The sequence below is a fragment of the Neodiprion fabricii genome, chromosome 5 (assembly GCF_021155785.1).
Source record: "Neodiprion fabricii isolate iyNeoFabr1 chromosome 5, iyNeoFabr1.1, whole genome shotgun sequence".
In the NCBI taxonomy this organism is placed as follows: domain Eukaryota; kingdom Metazoa; phylum Arthropoda; class Insecta; order Hymenoptera; family Diprionidae; genus Neodiprion; species Neodiprion fabricii.
This window is the reverse complement of record NC_060243.1, coordinates 11,245,292-11,265,068: the sequence shown is the minus strand read 5'-3', so window position 1 is coordinate 11,265,068 and position 19,777 is coordinate 11,245,292. Positions and strand designations below refer to the sequence as shown.

Genomic DNA, 19,777 nt, shown 5'->3' with positions numbered 1-19,777 from the left:
CAAAAATCACAAAATGTCACAGGGTGGGGGGGTGTAATAAGATATCACGTGTATTTATTTTTTCATGATTAACCTTTCTATCTAGACATTCTTATAATGGTCCTTAATATCAGAATAAGATAAGATTATATTTTATATCTGTACTTAGGATAATATTCTAAGATATTCTGAAAAATTAAAAATTTTTTTTAGATACTAAAAATACACGTGATGTTGGGTGGGGGGTGGGGGGGTAGTCTTAAACCTCACCACGTATCACCAAGGGGGAGGGAGGGTTGAAAAATGCTTAAAAAAAGATCACGTGAATAATGGACGGCCCCTTACAAGCTTGAACCCAGAGACTGTAAAAATTGAAAAAACATTCCCATTCGAGGATGGCGAAAAATTTGAAAATAATTGTACCTTTTTACTTTGAATGATACTGCAACATAAGAAATCAAGACTGACAAGCTAGAAGTAATATGATTCCTTAACTGATTTGTCAATCTCACAGTCAAAGTAATTGAGAGCTCCGAATTGCTATAACAAAAATTATCTTTACATCTATGAAAAGGGTTAAATAGTTACTTCTATGCGTATAATTCATGATAATGTTTAATCTTAAGTACAGTATCCTGCCTAATTGTAAGAGAATGCAAAGGCGGGTAAGGAAACAGGATTCCAAAATATTCGATGCAGGAGCGTTTTCCCACGATTTCCTGGAAAGCTCAGGAATTGCACGTGTGTGAATCTGGTGATGGTCTTCACCACTCCTCGTTACAAGAGAATCACAGTTACGTACATGCGTATCCGATGTCTAAACATGTGTGATTCGGCGCAATCGCTCGCTCTCTTATACTTATGCGTAATAATTCAATTGTGTTTCTGGATTTTCAATTCCATTACCAGTTGCCAACCCTTCGCTTGCAATCATGCAGTGGCAGCAATGTTCGGTAGCATACTTATAGTTAGGCGTGTAAAGCACAGAGAGTGTACATTGCTTAGGTATATGTTGCATGGAAGGTTATATCAGGTTCAATCATGCTTTGATTGTAAATTAACAGACATGTACTTGGTAATAGTATGTGATTTGAAGCTTTTTTGATGAAGGATGACGATATTTACTTGTGTATAGTGTTCGCGTGAAATGAGTTTTCTGCATAACGTGATTGAATGCACACACTTTTCATCAAAGAAGGTATTTTTTTGGGTCATAAACACATTTAATGTATTTACTTGGCGAAAGGTTTTTACATCAGAAGTGCTTTTTTTGGGAATATTACTACTTTTTGTAGACACTGATAACTTCGAAATGCGGAGAATTGTTGGCTTGAAGGCGTTAAAGATTGTCAAACCAAGTTCACCCGATTACATGAGCATAAATTTAGGCTTCGCAAAACTACTAGCTCTGCGTCAACCTCATCGAGTGTTCCGCAGTTTATGAAACCAATTCGAACTAGTCGAATAAGTATGACTATTTTGTAGATTATTATTTCGTTATGATCTTATGACTATGAAACACCCGAACATCTTTTTCATTCTCCATGTCATAAAAATTGAATCAGTGTCCAAAACTTTTTTTAGCACTGTGACTGGACAGTTATGTTGTTGATGTTGTTGTTGGACTCATTAGTAGAATCATTTTTCTGATGATTGCCCGACAGGCAACACTTCTTTCGTATAAAATATTCATCATAAGTTTTTCACCCGTACGTTTTAGAGCACGTTCAAATGCTTTCTTATTCATTATCCCGATTATTTCAACAGCTTAGATTTCATAACCCTAAAAGTGAAGGCATCATTGTTCGAGAACGCGAAGCAATACTCGGTGCATTTTTACGTCGCAATATTATTGAAGATGAAAAAATCGATGTAAATGATGTTTACTGATTTATTTCTTACATTTACAAACATTTCAGCATTGGTTCAGATATTCTTTCCGTGCATTCCGTTCATTCACGTAGTTGACGGATTGTTTAGAAATTGCGTTGGTCAATGAAAGCCCAGTTTTCTGTATATTCCAACCCTTGTCTTTCGCCTTTTGCTAGTATCAGTTGACTTCTGTTGGTGCCAGATATACGCTTTTTCGATGAACCCTCATGAGCGAGGCAATAGCATGCTTGCATCCGCCTGTCAAACAAGATACTAAACATGCTAATGCAACATATTTCATGCCAAAGTGCTTAGTACATACCAGTTGTCACCGCACACTTGCGACAATCTACAGTTTTTATTGACTCTTGCCCTTTGTCCGCCAACGATGTTACGATATGCAATTTGCTACGCACTTTGTGCTTTGCACTGATTGTAGCTTCCGCAGTGCAGGTTAAGCTCAAGCGATGATCTCATCTGGATCTCGATGTACCTGCATCCCCATAACTTTTCCCAGCAAATCTAAGTAAACAGAAGTTATATCTATCGGGTTTCGGGTTATGTCCGTGAAAAATATAGATGCTGATCGATATTATAAATAAATAATTTCCGTAGACTCTCTTGTATATAAAGAAAAATATACAAAACACAATAAATAAAGCACACTGCGATTGATGTTCATACTTGAGTTACAATGCACTTCCGAAAACTTCACATAGAATAAATTTAGAAAATCCTGATGAATTATACATATTACATGAAAGAGAAGCCACGATTTATCGACCAATTCTCATACATTTACACCAACATGATGTACTAACATATATCAATGATATAAAACATGACTTACCTGCCGGCCTTAATTCTTAAAACTTACCTGCAGGCGAAATTCTCGGTTTACCGAGAACCTCCACCACCATACTTACATCAACTTTCGGCAAGTTAATAGAGGTTTCTTTTTGCAAATAAATGTCGGTCATAATTTCGCACAAACACTATTTGTACAAAGAAAAATTTGGATCGCGTGTGAACAACATAGACGATGCGTCTGTGTGTCTAGCATTGGATTATGGATAATTTTGAATGACGAGTGGTGGTTGCAGCCGGTCGCTGTTTTCGGGCGCATGCGATTGGTCTCTTGCATTTTTAGATTGATTTTGATTTGCTCTGAGACTAACTGCTGACAGCCCGGCCGGAAATATTAGAACTGGTATAGTTCGGCTCTTCGTTTACCGATTGCATTGATATAGAGCTTAAATGAAAGCTCTTCAAAACGATATTCTCAATAAAATTGTCAAATGTCGCGGCTGATCGTAATAGGAGAGAAATACAGGTATGTGACAATATTTTCGCCGTTTAGGTCAAAGGTTTATTGTCACGGTGAAGAGACTGCGTCTCACGCGTGAATTTTTTCTTACGATATACTTGGCGCGAGACACTTTCGTGTCTCTTGATTTGTTTACCGTTTGCATTGTTCAGTACCCATCGAACAGAGATCAGAAAATTACAGACAATTTGCGCTTCAATATACAAGCAACGGTGAAAATGCCTGGGAAAAATTAATCAGATACCATCGTATATGAACCAGATACGTTCGTATCTCAATTACGCACGATCGTATTCGAATCAGGTGTGAGCGTATTTGGAATCATATACGACCATATATGGTCGTGTCTAGCATCATACATGTACACATGCCATCATATTCGGCCATATCTAGTAGCATACATGTATTCATACAACCATGTTCAGTCGTATCCGGCGTCATATATGTACACATACGACCATGTGTGGTCGTATCTGGTGTCATACATGTACAGATATGATCGTATCCGGGCATATCTAGTAGCATACATGTACACATACGCACATATCCAGTCGTATCTGACATCAAACATGTACACACACGATCATATCCGGTCGTATCTAGTAGCATACATGTACACATAGGCCCATATCCAGTCGTATCCGACATCATACATGTACACATACGACCATATTTGGTCATATCTAGCATCATGCATGTACACATACGATTATATCCGGTTTTTTCAAGAATTATATGCAAATGGATATGGCCATATCTGGCCAGATACGATCGTATATATTTATACATAATTTTCTGTTATGGCTTGATATGACCTGATATGGACATATCCAGAATATAATAAAGTCTAATAAAGTCATCCGTGATGAAAAGAAACTGTAATTTAGTAATCAAGAATTTCAAAAATTGAACTGAATAAAAATTTTCCACTCTCTATAATTCCAAGTTTCAAAAATCCAGTCCATCTTCCAAATGCAGTTTTACAGAAAAAAAATTTTAATGAGTTGTTTGGAGTCTTATCCATGATATCCTTTCTCGAAGCTAGTGTAACATTTTAAGTTTAGTATGTATAGAAATTACCAAAAAATACTGTTATGTATTTCTACGTTTGAGTTATACGTGTATAGTAGATGTATGTAATGTATTGTACTAAGTTGAAGTTTTGAGTTCATTGTATCGCGAGATATTATTGTGTAAAGTATACATCTGTGTTTCTCAAGTACGAAAAATATTCAGATATAGTCATATATGTATATCAGGAAATTCTTCACGGGATGCACACACTTATTGGAATGGAATTAGTAGGTGCACCGTTGATTACGAAGCGAGAGCTTATTTCGACGGAAAAAGAGCTAGCGGAGATTGATAATCAAAAGATGAAACTCATAGCATGTAATTCGTATGTAGAAAATCAGACTTCGACATAAGAGTAGAGTTTGAGCCTTCAATACTTTTTAAACTATTATCGAAAGAAGATTGGACAAAATTTTCTAATGTCTTCAGATAACGAAAGTAGACCAAGAAAATGAAATGAAGAAACCAACAAAAGTGAGGCTGGAAGCACGTGCGGGCTGGATACTTTAGTATAAATTATGTTAGACGAGTGGGTATAAGTTCCACTCTTGAATTTGGGCGCATACACGAATTCACCAAGATTTCGGAAAACTCCACACGATATCAGGTAAGCTGACACAACTTTACGTGTCTTCGCGTGATTTCAATTGACTTCACATGATTTCAAGCGGCTTCACGTCATTTCACGTGACTACACGTGATGTCAAGGAACTTGAAGTAACTCTTTACGTGACTTCAAAGGACTCTATCACTTCACGAGACTTCAATTAACTTCAAGTGACTTAAGAAAAACTTTTTTTCACCATGCAGACCTGACACCAGGCATGGTTACTTCCTCGATATGAAATTTTTTTTTTCAAGTACGCAAAATTAGTTTACTCCCGTCTCAACTGAAAAGTCCACTTTTTTAACGTGAAAAGCGGAATGAAAGTAGCATATGATTCCCATTTTTCTGTTTTTCTTTTTTTTTAGCGTTGAACTATTTCTTTCTGTATTATTATAAACTGACAATAATATTATAGTTTTGAGAGTGATAAAATTATTACACACACGATTGAAAAAATTATGATTATTTATACAAAAAATGGTTTTATCTGTTTATTTAAAATACAACCTACATCCGTATGCTACTTGTATAAATTTATTACTTTTATTTTTTCATGAATCATCTCTGTTCTGAGTTCGACACACAATATTGTAAATAATATTGAGTCTCACTTTTCAAGTCGATAATGTGGACAGAGTTGAGTCGGAAGTAAGGTCCTATATGCAATACAGGAATAAAAGTCGATTATTCTCTTGTTACATAATGTACTATTTCAGTGCAAAGATTGTAAAGTATGTTTTTTTAAATGCCTCATAATTAACATCGTTAAGAAAGAAGCATTGCCCGTACTCATTATGAAATAAGTGTATGAACAATTTGTAAAATAACCATGTATAATTTACGGCTGAAATTGATCAGGTTTAATGTAACTAAATCTACATTTTTTAAAGACAAAAAATATACTTAAACCGAAGCTTTTTAACTACTTCAGAGAGAGTAGCGTGTTTTACCGACTTATTCTCATTTTTCTGTTCGCTAAAGCCAAAATTTGGTTGTTTCAATCGAATGATTTCATCAACTAATCGGACTTAATGTGGTCATGAGTAAATTTTTGATAAATAATTGGATATCTGTTTTTAATCGAGCAATTATTATTGTATATTTGTAGTAGACACGCAAGCAGATATCGTCATTTACATCAATATTTTTTACTTCAAACGATTCGAACAAATTCATTTATGGACAAGATGAGTTAAATTTCATTAAAATTGCACGAAAGATGTGCTTCGAGTGTTGGTGAAGCAGAAGAACGCATGTGATCACTTCATAGCGGTTATTAACTCTCTCAACTCTGCTATTTTCAAATTCAACTTCACTAATTCTTTTGTAGCTTCCAAGTAATTAAATCGAAATTCTTCAATTGGATAATTTTTCAACCAGATTTGCGTTTAATACCTGCTTGAATGATCTGTGGCAAGAAAATGTAAGCCCAGCAGGACGAAAAAAAAAAATGCGAAAATCAAATTGTGTTGAATACTCCTCAAGAATTTTTGTCACAGCAGTTAGTAATTTTTCCATTGGATACAATACTCGAATACCGGGTAAAGTGCATGAAAAACCAAGATATCGGAGGACGGCTGAATCTGAGTCTCCGTGTCGGTTGACACGTAAATTTCCTCAAGGGTGAGAATAATCATTTCACCTGCATTAGTAATGTCATTTACTCAATGTAGTGAATTAAAATTATACCGTGATAGTTTCAGAAAACTGAATACCGAAATGCGCTTATGCCGAATCATGTGATTTCATTCATCAATTCAATTGATTGACGCCAAGGTTACGTTTGCTGGTTAGGTTGACCAACTCAGTTGCGGGCAGACACCTAGCTAGCACAATTTGCGGGCATCTCAATGCTATGTTGCATTGACAATTTGAGGTAGTCAAAATATGGTAGGTCTACATTCAAGGTGAAACTTCAGTGAAATTTTCGACAAAGAACGGTTCTTTCATTCCTGTAAGATTAAAAGAAGTAGGTACAATATAAAAAAATTCGACTACCAATTTACAGGTTATGGTATGATATGCATTGTAAAAAAAATTCAACCTCTTGTGATGAAAATGTTGGCGCAAGAAACCTTTCGAAAAATATTCTGCCCATCGCTGCAAAAAAAATTCCTTGCACATGCACTTTCATTACAGGAGGTCGAAGCTTCGTTTCAAAGCATATACCACTATAATATAATAATTTGTAAAAGGATTTTTTATACGGCTTTTAGTGACGATTTTTAATATTTTACGAAGTCTCCCCTTAAGTCAACATAACCTGGAAATGCTTGCACGTATTGACAGTTCACCTCGAGGTTTAACCGGGCACAGTTAACCAGCTTGCCTGAGTAAATGAAAATCTCGGCATCTGCGTACTTGGATCTTTAGTTTCCTGGGACTGCCAAGGTATGCATAATCCCCAAGGTAGTCACAGACTTAGCTGCAGAAAGAACTCACATGAAAGTGCGTTTCCTTTCGAAAATTGGCGTAATCTTTGCTGACAAATGCGTACGAGGCGTAGTTCTGAGTAGCCTTCACCTCAATACTTCCACCTGTGGCATTACAAAAGTCAGGGTTTGAATCAACGAATTCCGCCTTCGCGTCGCATCCCGGTCACGTTTCGCAACACACGCTATCCACCTGTCTGTACGTGTGTCTCACGGTACTTACTGCAATTGTAGGTCGACGGACAACATTGACCTTCTCTAACAATTGGGCTACAGCCCTGGAGCGGAGGAGCGCAAGCCAGTGGCACACAACGCACGGCTCCCATGGCACAGAAGCAGTTGTCGCAGGGTGCCTTCCATGCAATATCCTTCACCATCTCGCCTTCGTTGTAGACTCGATTTCCCACGCGACAACCTGATAGAGTATAATAACCTCAGTTAAAGTACAAGATCATGCAGCCCTCGAGGCTCCTGAGGTACATTTTCCTCAGCCATGGGACGCTAATTAATCAGACTTCACTGAGAAGAATTTCATATCGTTACAGTTGCCAGGAAATTATGGTCCAATTAGTATCTTTACAATAACTTTTAAACACTGTTGCAATTACAAGAAAATGTTTCAGAAGTACACTTTTAATTTTATGACAGTTGCAATTATCAATCCATTTGCTAAGTTTATTGCATTTTTCAGGACAAGGCCTGAGCATCACTTCATTGTTTCACCAACATCAAATATAGCAGAAGTGACGATATGCGAAAAGAATAGTAACACATATTAAATTTTCTGGTATATAGAATTGTAAAGTGTAACCAGAAATTAAAATTTTTCTCGGTATGCCTAATCCAGAACTCCACATGGTACCACTCACCATTCAAAGTCAGCGATTGCATCGTTGTCGAAGTCTCTTCATCTAGAACACGAACCATATAGTATCGACAGTTGAGTATAGTTACCAGTCGAAACTGCTCCTTGTCTTACCCTGATTGTGAGTGCAGTTATAGGCGACTGGACAGCAAGAGTGTGGGGCATAGAGGGGAGTGCACCCTGGTAATGGTAAGAGGCATTTTGGACTGACACAACGCCGTGCGCCTAGTATACAGTAGCAATACTCGCAACGTCTAGTTGCCATCATTGCGGAACCAGCACCGTATCGAACTCCTTCAAAGAGGCATCCTGAACATGCAAAATGTCAATTTCACAGACAAAAGAAAATCCATATTGTGAGTAGCAATCATACGTACGATTGAAGAGCATGTTCGATATTTGGAAACTGTTGTGAAAATGTTCACATGCCGAAATTTCTTGGAGAACAAGAATGTTGTCGGAGAATTTCGTGACAATACAATTTTATTTTAGTGATTTTGAAAGCATGATTTGACTCACAAATCATTAAGTCAGCCGTCAATTGTGAGGAAACTATCTTCTTCTTGAGCGAGAGTATCTCACGCTATAAAAACAATTCCAAAATTTTTAAGTCACAAAGCTGCAATGCTTTATTATTGATTTCTGATAACGAAGACTGAAATGCCTAGCATTCTCAAAGATATTTCATGAAGGCATTATTTCCAAACAATCCCTAACAAGTATTAATCGAATTTGAGTGTATCTACATACTGTAGTTGTAGGCAATGTCAAGTGCTGTATAACAATATTATTAACAATCATACCATCTTCTTCTGTGACGTCATCTGGTTCGATATCTATGCGTCTTAGAGAATTTTCATTGTCATCTGAAAAAGGCTTAAAACAGTTCAAATTATTCTGTAACACATTGATTGGCTATGTCACTACTATTGATTTGAATGCAAGAACGGTTGGAATTAATGTCTGAATCCAAAATCTTATTTTCCTTCGGAATTTTTATACAATGATAACAGTTCGATTAAAGTTCATAAAGAATCAAATCAAAAATATTTTCTGCTACAGACTTACCATTGTTGCACAAAAGATTTAAGCAAAATTTGTTGATTCCACACACTTTTGTGCAAAATTTTTGTCAGTATTCAAACACAATTGTAAGAGTAAAACGTTAACCTTCATAAAATAATTTATGTTGAAAAAATCAGATCGTCTGCAGTAGATGTAATCCAAAAATTACGGAAATGAAAACTGAATTTCTTCAAGCCCGTACTCAAGTTCTAAACTTTTGATGAATACAAAAAATAATTTTTGGGTTTCAAGTGAAATATCGCAACTATGATCAGTTCAGGAAAAATAGAAGCTTTTTTCGAGCAGTCGAGCAGTTTTCAATCACTACCAGGATTGCCACAAGGATTGAGTCTTGTATCATAAATTTCCAAACTTTTCGGTGGCTTTAAGATTATAGATATGTTGTTTCGATACCATAATATGTTGTACTACCGAAAAGTTTGAAAAATTGGATGGCAAACAATATCATCGACAGGATGGCTATGTATTCGTTGAGCACGTAGCTATTGAACACAGCCTTGAGGTGAGTAGATACCAGGCGTATCCCAATACTGATCAAGACACCCGCTGACAAATGATAATACAAAGTAGTTAGAGAGAGAAATCGCGAATGTACAAAATGTAGTATAACAGCCTCAATTCCACATTCTTCATAAAATTCCTAATTTTTCCAACTCTAATGTATGATCAATATGCATATATTTACATTATACTTGAGGCAACTGAACAAAAATCTTACACAACGTATGTACTACGTAATGTGATGCGTACTGATTACCATTTGATTAAGTAAATTTCAAACTTTCCGGAATACTACGCAATTTAATAACAGCAATTGACTGCAGATTCCATTCTCTAGAGGTTATGGCCGTTGCCAATTTTGGGCTGGCAAACTGCCTGGGGAAGCGGTGATACCTATAAGTCCATTATGACGTGTGACAAAAGGACGTGGAAATACTGACGTCTCGATTCACCGCAGACGATCTCCGAGCAGCATTCTTGGACCGGAGAAATCTGGAGGCGGCACTCGGCCGGTGTAGGATTTGGGGTTCGCGGGCAGACACGAAGACGACATCTCAGCGAGGCCTCGACGCAGCGACACTGCAGACACGGTTCTGAAGTGGAAACGATAGCGCCCTCCTGATATCTGCGGCCTTCGTATCTACACCCTGAAAACAAAAAGGAGATATTGCAGCCGAAACTCAAAATTCGAGTGAATTTCACAGAACAACCAGTACCAGATTAATCAATTTTTCGCCCCTAAACCCTGAAGTCATGTCATCTCAATACACGGTGTTTGAGGTATTTCATCAATGCGATGAATGGAAAGGTATATTAAAAAAACCAAAAAAATGCTGGTAATGTTTTGAACTGCGGCCCAGCTTTCAGTCCCAGTGCTGGATTATTGCTGGATATTAGCTGGCATGATAAGGTAGGTCCTATGCTTCGCGTCTAGATTTAGATGATAAGTTTTCTTAATAAGCACTGGGCCAATATCCTACCACTAACCAGCCAGTATTGCTGGCCATGACTATGCCAGTGCCGCTAACCATCACTTCACCAGTATTATCAACCAAGATATATTATTCAATGGATTCGTTTCGCTTCACCTTTCGTTTACTAACACATCAATTATATGACAGGAATACATAAGAATAATTTGCGGTCATGGGGGGTTAAATCTCAATTCTTTTTTAGCTTGAGAACTTGTGGCCTAAATATTGAGATTTCCAACAGTTGACGAATTTTAGAGAACAGTGCGCATATTTATTGTATAAGGCATTATGAACAAACAGTGGCAAACATCACGTAAATTTAATATTACTACCGAACTAGAATGAAAAAGCGAAAACCAGCCCGAAATGCAACAGAGGTTATGTATCCATCCAATCACAGGGTAGGGGCTACACAACTGTAGTCACTGTGAAGTGTGGACAGAAGTCAAAGTCGGGAAACTCATGAAAAGAGAACTATTCTTAACTCTCTATTTAGCAGCTCTCTTAGCACGGCTTTGAATTACGGTATTTCGCTATCGAAACTCAGTCAGTGATGGTGGTTTTACAAGTACTGGTGCTGAAAATATTGAACAGCGCGAGCTCAGCATCGAATACCGACACAGAGGTTATACACCGAGTTTGGGCCAGTGTTGGTCTTCTTGCTAGTACTGGCGGTAAAAACCTGAACCACTGTTGGATGAGCGCTAGCAAACAGAGGTTGTACATCGGGTCTTGGCCGGTCCGGGGTCTTTTTGCTAGTACTGGTACCCAATACATGGGCCAGCGCTGACCCAGCGTCGGCCGAACAACGCTTGGATACATTATCCTATTCTTTCAGGCGTGATTTCCACTTGTCGCTGGGTTAGAGAGCCCTCGAAGTTATCGTTATGGGACACGCAACACGGCTCCTTCGCTCTTCGAGTATACAAGATTATTCTGTGGCTTCAATTCATCATCTGCGGGTTGTCGTGCGAAAATATTTTTGGCATGTACGCGGAGTTTTATTAGCATATTGTTGCTCGAAACCAGTAAAGTCACAATCTGTATTCTGTTCGCTACCGTGCGTTAGTAAATATTCGATACTTCGATGATTTAATATCTATTTGACGAGATGTTTACTCGTGCAATGTTTGTCAAACAACATCATCACATAGAATTTCAAATCGGCATAATTTGCAAATTTCAATGGTATTGTGAACAATGGCTATTGTCCAGATCATTATGAATTTCAGAGATATCTGAAGTGTGACTCGGTTAATTTTTTTCGATTGTAAGAGCAACAAAATCTTTTGATTTCGTTTCCAATTTCTACTACGGGAAAATCGTTATTTTCAATATCAACATCTATATTTTCGCTTCTAATTTTTACTCTTTTCTGTATTGGCTAGTCCTTTCGTGGCGGTGGCACTAATAACCCTCTTCAAAACAACGGATTTATCTAACTTTTGCATTTCTCCTTACGAGACATGTTCTTTTTTCCAATTTTCCTTCGTATTTATTCAGTACGAGGAAGCGCTAAACTTTCGTTCTCGACTCATGGCATAAAGTTTCCAATAGGGTATGCTATGATAACGCCTGTACTTATACTATTCAGGCCATACTTTACTTGCGAGAAAAATGTCGTACCATCACCACGTGTTGATGGAGTTACTTACTTTTACTTGGTTTTCGTATCAGCGGTAACCACGATTCGGCCGCGGTTGTAGCTTTACACGTACGTCTTATGCTACCACCTGCCGCTATTTCATGCAATCAATGAAGGTAACAATGCGACAATACTCGTCACTTTCATAAGATGTCTTAAAACCGAGGTTGAATAATAACATCAAATCAATCTTTAGTCAGTATCCAGGCATTGCATTTGGGAGATTATTTGATAACCGATGTCTTATGATCTAGAAAAAAGGCCAAAGGTAGTACATTATGTAACAAGGGAATAAACTCGAAGATTATTGCCGGGGACGGATTTACTGTCTGAGCGAATCGAAGATAGTAATCATCAGAGGAAGCAAACGGTTTTATCCCCATATTACATATAGGCTTTTGTTCCTGATTTAACTGTGACCACTTCATTGACTTGAAAAAAGTTGCATATCGGCGGAGAAAAAAGTATAAGAGGGAAACACGTGTTACTTTTCTCCCGCTTTTCTGGTCAATAAAATAGCCATCACAGTTGAGCCAGGAATAAAGGATATTACGATCCCCAAAACTTTGTCGCTTCCAAGGGTGGGCTGCCCTAGGCCTAGGCCTTGTTGGCATATTCCTTAATCTGGCACTGGGAACGAGAGAGGAAAGGTTCGATAAAGAGCGGCGTCGCAATGTTATACAAGTGGCGAGGACAGTCGGTTATCCTCTTCGGGGTGAAAAACTATTGTAAGCCTTGGCTTGCTTTCCTCAACACTCGATGACGTTCACGTCGTTACTCTACCCAAATTCGGGGCCAGCTCTTTGTTCTCAAATTATTCTAAAGATAGGTGTAGTGTGAGACATAAATGTATTTCCGAAATTATTGCAGTCTTGTTGAAATAAAGCATCACTTCGATATGTGACATTTCCATTGGATATAAATAAATTTTTCAAATATTCTAATTCCTACTTTCTAATAGGAATATCTAAATTACTAATCACGGGTCATTTACATGTAAAAAGTGAGAGCCGGTCTTCATGTTACAATTGCGAAACAAGCGACATGTTGCATTGCTTACTACTACGAATAAAAAGCTCAAAATATCGTTGCGTCTATTAAACAATGACAAAGCAACTGTATACATATTCAAAGCATTAAAATTGATTTCAAATAGTATTGGATTCTTTTCTTCCTGGTTATACCTACTGTCAATATTACCTCTTTTGTCACGAATGTAGAACTAGAAGCCACAATTATCGAATTGTTGCAAATTTTTGGATATCACTGATAAAATTGGTCGAGCAAAATTTTTTCGCTATTTTGAACTGGCAAAAAATTCTTATACTATCTCAAAGATTCCGCATACACTTGGATGGAAGAAGCGCGCATCTTGCCAGCAATCTTTAGCCAAGATTGAGAGAAAGAAAGAAGAAGGGCTGACGGAATTGCGGAGCGAAATCTACCATTCTGAATCTTAATCTTCTAACGCGTCCAGATAACAGTGTCAGGTAACCCAAAACGCTGCCTCTGGCAGATTCAAACTTCCTTTTGTTCGCTAAATCGTTTGAAATGTGTACTATAAAACCAAGATTATTTTTCCAGGTCAAAGATCACTAACATGGTTCTTCCTCTTCTTCCTCTTAATTTTGTCCTACCGCTTTTATTCTTAGATTCAAACATTGTGATATGGTGAATTCTACTATAAAGGGTGTGCAATGCACTATTCGTTAGAGTTTCCTGTGCATTCAGTATTCGTAGTATAAAGATTTATACATTGCGTACTAATGTCCTCTCTTGTAGGCCTTAGAGATGAACGATGGTGTCTTGTTAGCACAAATGAATTGGAAAACTGATACCCTGCAAGAAAAACTACAATGAAATTTGTATTATTTGAAATCCCCCTTGACTAGAATAAAAAGTTAAACAACAATTCAAAGCGCAATCTATTACACGTAAATATCTATCGACAGGGCGGGTCAAAAATAAAAGGGGGCCGATTTGAAACGTGAATAAAATGCCAACGCGTTGAGTGATTTTCTAAAGCTTTATTTTATTCGAAACCAGAGGAATGAATCTTTCGTGGCACGTTTGAAAATTTGAAAAATTTTATTCGCTGCTGAGATACATGCTCTTGAAAATCAGCTTGTGAAAAAGTCACTGGGTGTATGAAAAAAATTAATATTAAAGAATCTTCAACTTAATTTCGATCTTAAATTATGATCAAAGACTGATTTGTTTCGGTTCAACTGATTACAAAAAAATGTACATCACTATGCTTTTTATTTATGTCGTTGATTGTTAATATTTAAAAGTTTTCTAATAATTAATACGATCAACGGGAAAAAGTACACGGGAAACAGAATTCAGTTATACGGTTCAATGTGTCCACCATTTATAGTTACTAGTGCCAGAAACGAGGTTGGATTTAGTAAAATTATCGTAACAAGACATTGGGGAAAAAATCATTGTTTTTTTAACTTTACAGTTCACCAAGATTTTTAAATATGAGTGTGTTTTGTTTTATCATGTTTTACACAATTTTAGACAATTCCAAAATCGTGAAATAATGGTGTTTCCTCTGCATGAATCGATACGACAACGTAACTAACTTTAATACGAATGTCAAAACTCTCCTCCGCCAGGATGCGATATCTCGTGCACTGAAGAGTAAAAAAACAGGCCATGTGACTTCAACTTCCACGGATCTTGACCAATTTTTCTCGCGACAAAATATATATGACTTCTTTACATCATTCTGATGATCGGCCGGGTCCGGTCTAAATGGCTTAATACAGGAGTGTAATGAGTTACACTCACAAATAAGCCACGATTACACACTGTCTCAAATTGTGCCTCTTGCGACGAATCCTCCAACTTCTACAAATACACGGCACACGAACCAAAATAAATTTCGAATGCAGGTGATGAAAGAAATTAATGACATTGTAGTCAAGCGGCTAGGTGGTCTAGTGGAGTAAGTCTCCGGTAAAGCATCTCTAGACACCAGGTTCGATTCTAGCTCCGTCGTTAATTTTTCAACTCACCTGAAAATTTTCGAATTTGCACTCTCTTTCACGGGTTAGTAAAAAATTCTCTCCCACGACTGAAAATGTGATGCTCCAGGTAATTTGCTGATATCAAAAGTCTGTCACAACATGATGTCGAAAAATCTAAAATGTTCTTTACGACTGCCTGGTGGTTGGTGATTCATCGTTCGCTGAATCAATTTTGATCAAGATCTCGACATCATTTACAGGCACAGTTTTTGCCTCTGGAATTTCTCGATAATGTCTTTCGAAAACAGAATTTTAACTTTGTAGTGCTCATTTTTATTTTAATCTTACACGAAACGTTTCGTAGCATGTAAATAAAATCTCGGAGACTTTCTGAAATGACAGAATTAATCTTCGAATCACAATTTCAGTAGGAATTTCAGATTTTTGAACGTGACATGAAAGATTCATTCTTATAGTTTCCAGCAAAATAAAGTTATCGAAATCTGTCAACGTGTTCGGAATTTATTCACGTTTTTTTTTGTTACCCACCCTGTATGTTGAACATAAAAGCGACATTCCGATATGCTCGTAACAATTGAGGTGAATAAGTCAGAATTCGAAATGCAGATCATGAAGTAATTTTCCAAGCGATAGGAAGTCAAGTTGAGCATATATAATATATTCCTGAGTTTATTCAGCCAGAAATATTGGAGAGATTGCTTGAATCTTCAATATGTACTCATCTTGCATTGAGGCTCATGTTGAAACTCAGTTTCATCGCGGCACCAACTAAATACATAAGTACGGTGACATTTACGTACTGATAAATATTACAATCGGAATTGCGTGTTCTGAAGTATGTATGAGATGATTTAAAAATTTTGCAGCTACTTTCCACTCGACTTGATGTTATGGCACGCTACTAAAGCTGAAGCTAATATTTTTTTGTGTCTCACCACAGTAAAAAGTAACAGTTGTGAAATGCAATTCCCTGTATTTTTAAAGGAATGAATGGGTCTTCTGTGCATGATAAGTAAACGTCGAGTCAAAGAAATCTCATAGCACCGAATAATGCGTGGAAAAAAGGATATATTTTGAATCGAAGTGCTCCTGTTATAGTCTGAAAACTGACCGTTTTCTACAATAATACTCGTTGGCCGAGTAACTGTACATATGTAGACAAATGATTAAACATTTGGTCACTGAATATTATGCAGGATGTATTAGTCGTGTGAACACAACTTAATTACAATATATGTATGCACATAAGTGTATACCTCACATGTATAATTTAATAGTAGATGTTTAAACAATATTTCCATGGATAAGTTGGTTTCTTGAATATGAAGGTCGTCATTCGTGAACAAATTAGTTAATTGTTAACGTTTTGGCCCGAAATGAATGTCCTCCTCAGACGAATTTGGAAAATTCTCCCTCTCTAGAAAATATAAATTGAGCGCGCTTCGAATTCACCAATGCAATTAAAAGTTTAAAAAATAAGTCACTGATTGGACAAAAGAACTTAGCCCTTGATAGTAAAATCCACGAAACAGAAAGTTTCAGAAAATCCAATCCAATGCTCGTGTTTTTAAAGGCAGACAAAGGCAACAGTACAGTCGTTATTTTAAAAGACCTATATAATGAGGAAATGATTGAAAAGCTCTCAGATAACAACACATACAAAATTGTTAAGCATGATTTGATGAAGACTTTACAAAAAGAAGTTGGCCAACTGACAGCTAAATGGGTTTAAAACCATCAGATTTCGAGACAAACTAGATTTACAATTTCAAACAGTGACAGTGTATGACCATGGGTGTATGACCTTCATAAAATCCATAAAGTAGGTACACTGATGCGGATAATAGTAGCCTTCATTAAATCCCCTGCGTGCGATCGTGCTAGCTTATTAAAGTCATAGATTTCTAATAATATCTCTCACGCATTAAAAACAGCTTCAGTTTCGTGAAGGCTATTAAAAATCTAAGGTAACCGTACAATTATATTTTAATTTCACTAGATGTGATTTAACTCTTCACTAAAATTCCTCATGAATTGGCAATAGCGGCAATAGAGAAATGGTGGCATAAATTGTTGTGCGTATTTGTCCTTGTTAAATTTGAAGATTGCCGAATCAAAACAGATGTTTAAGGCTTTAACCAGTTCAGTAAGTGGGGAGGGCCCATATCCGGGCCGAAACGTTAACGAAAATATACGTTATACATTTCAATGACCGATCACCAAGATTTACCAATATATTATCTACGAGGTCGAGAATTCTTACCCTTCACATCTATAAAGAAACGTTGCACACGTTATATAGATGCGTGAAACGCAAACAGAAAATAAATTCTATTTTGAATGTACAGAGAATGACTATAGACGAACCACAACGTAGTATCGCAATAGAGGTACACTCGAAGACTGACACCGAAGACAGCTGATCTGCTGATCCTCGTGACACATACACACGCTATCACGGAAGGGTACGTAAATCGCAACAACCTTCCATGAGCGCTAGAGTTCATACCTCACACTCATGTCTAGCACAACAAATACACGCAACACAGACCATCTAGCACTGAATCTCACCATAAGAATCTTGGATTCATACACCAAGTGTTACTGCCGAATGACTACCATCAATTCTTGCTCAGAAAGCACATGAAACTTACATACAATTCAATCATAAATAGTGACGACACTAATAACTGTGTAACTAACGTTTGTGACAATACTAAAAAATTCGTTGCTTCACTATACCAGCAATACCAAGATTATTCGAACCACTAAGTAGACTATTCAGTAAAAATAATGTCCAGTTTGTAGGCAAGAACGATAATATAGATTATTAGATAGCTTCCTGTTTGACTGGTAAGAACGAGCTACCGAAGGACAGTCATTCAAATGTCGTTTACCGAATACCTTGCAAATACTGTACCCAAGTATATATTGATCAGACTGGCAGACAAATGCATACTAGAATCAGAGAACATGAAGGACAAATTTTGGAAAATGCGAAACACCATACAGCCCTCACTAGACATATAGTGAATTTTGATCACAGTTTCAATTATGATTACTCTAGTATGCTAGAAGTAGAGCTAATGTATTCTTGAACGATTTCCTTCGACATGTGTAATATCATGAGCCACACAACTAGCGTCAATTTAAGACAAGATATAGAACACCTACGCTGCATTTATGCTTCTGTAATAGGAAGGTAATATCTTACTCAATGTACCGCCGGAAATGTGACCTGTATATAGTTAGACTAAATTTCCTCTGTTGTGAACCTCATAACCAGTGAACCTAATTCGATTGGTAGGTGCCCCCACTTTACTTCATCTCACTCGTCATCGATCGTTGTACTTGTCACTTCGTTATTACACGTATTTACAAAAAACTTCAATTGTTTTACCGTTAAATCAAATAAAAACTTGCAAAAATGAACAGCTGGGAGAGGTGGATTGCCGTGGACTTTGGATGTCTGTAACATGTGTCTAAAATGGACGTATGCAGCGCTGTTGCGTAGTCTGAATCATATAAAGCACCGTGAACTACTACGCATGCGCACTTTGTCGTATAGAGTGTTGTGCGCCATTGCGCACGCGCGGTAGAAGACTCTGTGTACCGCTACACATGCGCACTTGAAGCAAACCGAGTGAGGCCAGGTCCAATACACAACTGACGCGGCAGACCATTTCAGGCAATTGTCAGTTATGAAAATTCCCTTCCGAAAAATTCATGATAAAAAATATTGTATGCAATTAGTCATGAAAATCAAGAAATGGTGATTCGTGTGCGAGCTCCGCACGTGTCTAAGGCTCGCCTTTGACTCGTGCTCACGCACATACCTACTCATCGGCATTCTCTGATTTTCCTCACTTGTTGCATAAAGTACTAATTTAATAATATCCGTATTGTAAATAAAATTTCAATAATTCTGTGTAAGCAGCATGTGATCGCATCAAGGTAACTAGATTAACTTTCACTCAAATATTCTGTATTTTAATTCTAATTTACATGTGTATGATACAACTTGTATTCACTATGAAAACTGATTCAATAAATGCGTTCTTCTGAGAGCTCTCATCTCGGGCCGAAACGTTAAAAATTAACTAATTTGTTCACGTATGATGACTTTCATATCCAAGAAACCCATTTAGTCATCACATTGAGGTCACGAATTTACTTGACACAATATTTCGATGACATAGTACGGCAAATTCATGCACATGTAGGCAATGGTCTGTACCTGTTTGACTAAATGACAGTGTTTTTGTCCGTTCAGTTTCCTCAAGTTGGTTTTACTCAATACTTTTTTTTTTTTTTAATAGGTGAACATTTCAGTCTACCCCAGAAAAGTCGAAAGACACTTTTCAAATAGCCGGCACTCTCATGCTTGGAAAATTTTAATTGGTGTTAGCACTCAAG

General features: G+C 37.1%; 1 protein-coding gene across 2 annotated transcripts in view; it reads right to left on the bottom strand.

Moving 5' to 3' along the window:
- The window catches only part of LOC124182679, an 82,093-nt gene that overhangs the window by 17,286 nt on the left and 45,030 nt on the right, over positions 1 to 19,777 (bottom strand). The window contains exons 2-8 of one of the 2 annotated variants that reach the window (XM_046570236.1): positions 10,184 to 10,390; positions 8,960 to 9,022; positions 8,534 to 8,593; positions 8,271 to 8,465; positions 8,161 to 8,202; positions 7,515 to 7,706; positions 7,302 to 7,396 (exon numbers count right to left, since the gene is read on the bottom strand). In XM_046570236.1, the coding sequence (XP_046426192.1) occupies positions 7,302 to 7,396; positions 7,515 to 7,706; positions 8,161 to 8,202; positions 8,271 to 8,465; positions 8,534 to 8,593; positions 8,960 to 9,022; positions 10,184 to 10,390 (854 nt within the window). The remainder of the gene's footprint in view (positions 1 to 7,301; positions 7,397 to 7,514; positions 7,707 to 8,160; positions 8,203 to 8,270; positions 8,466 to 8,533; positions 8,594 to 8,959; positions 9,023 to 10,183; positions 10,391 to 19,777) is intronic. The other variant, XM_046570237.1, reaches the window with a different exon arrangement.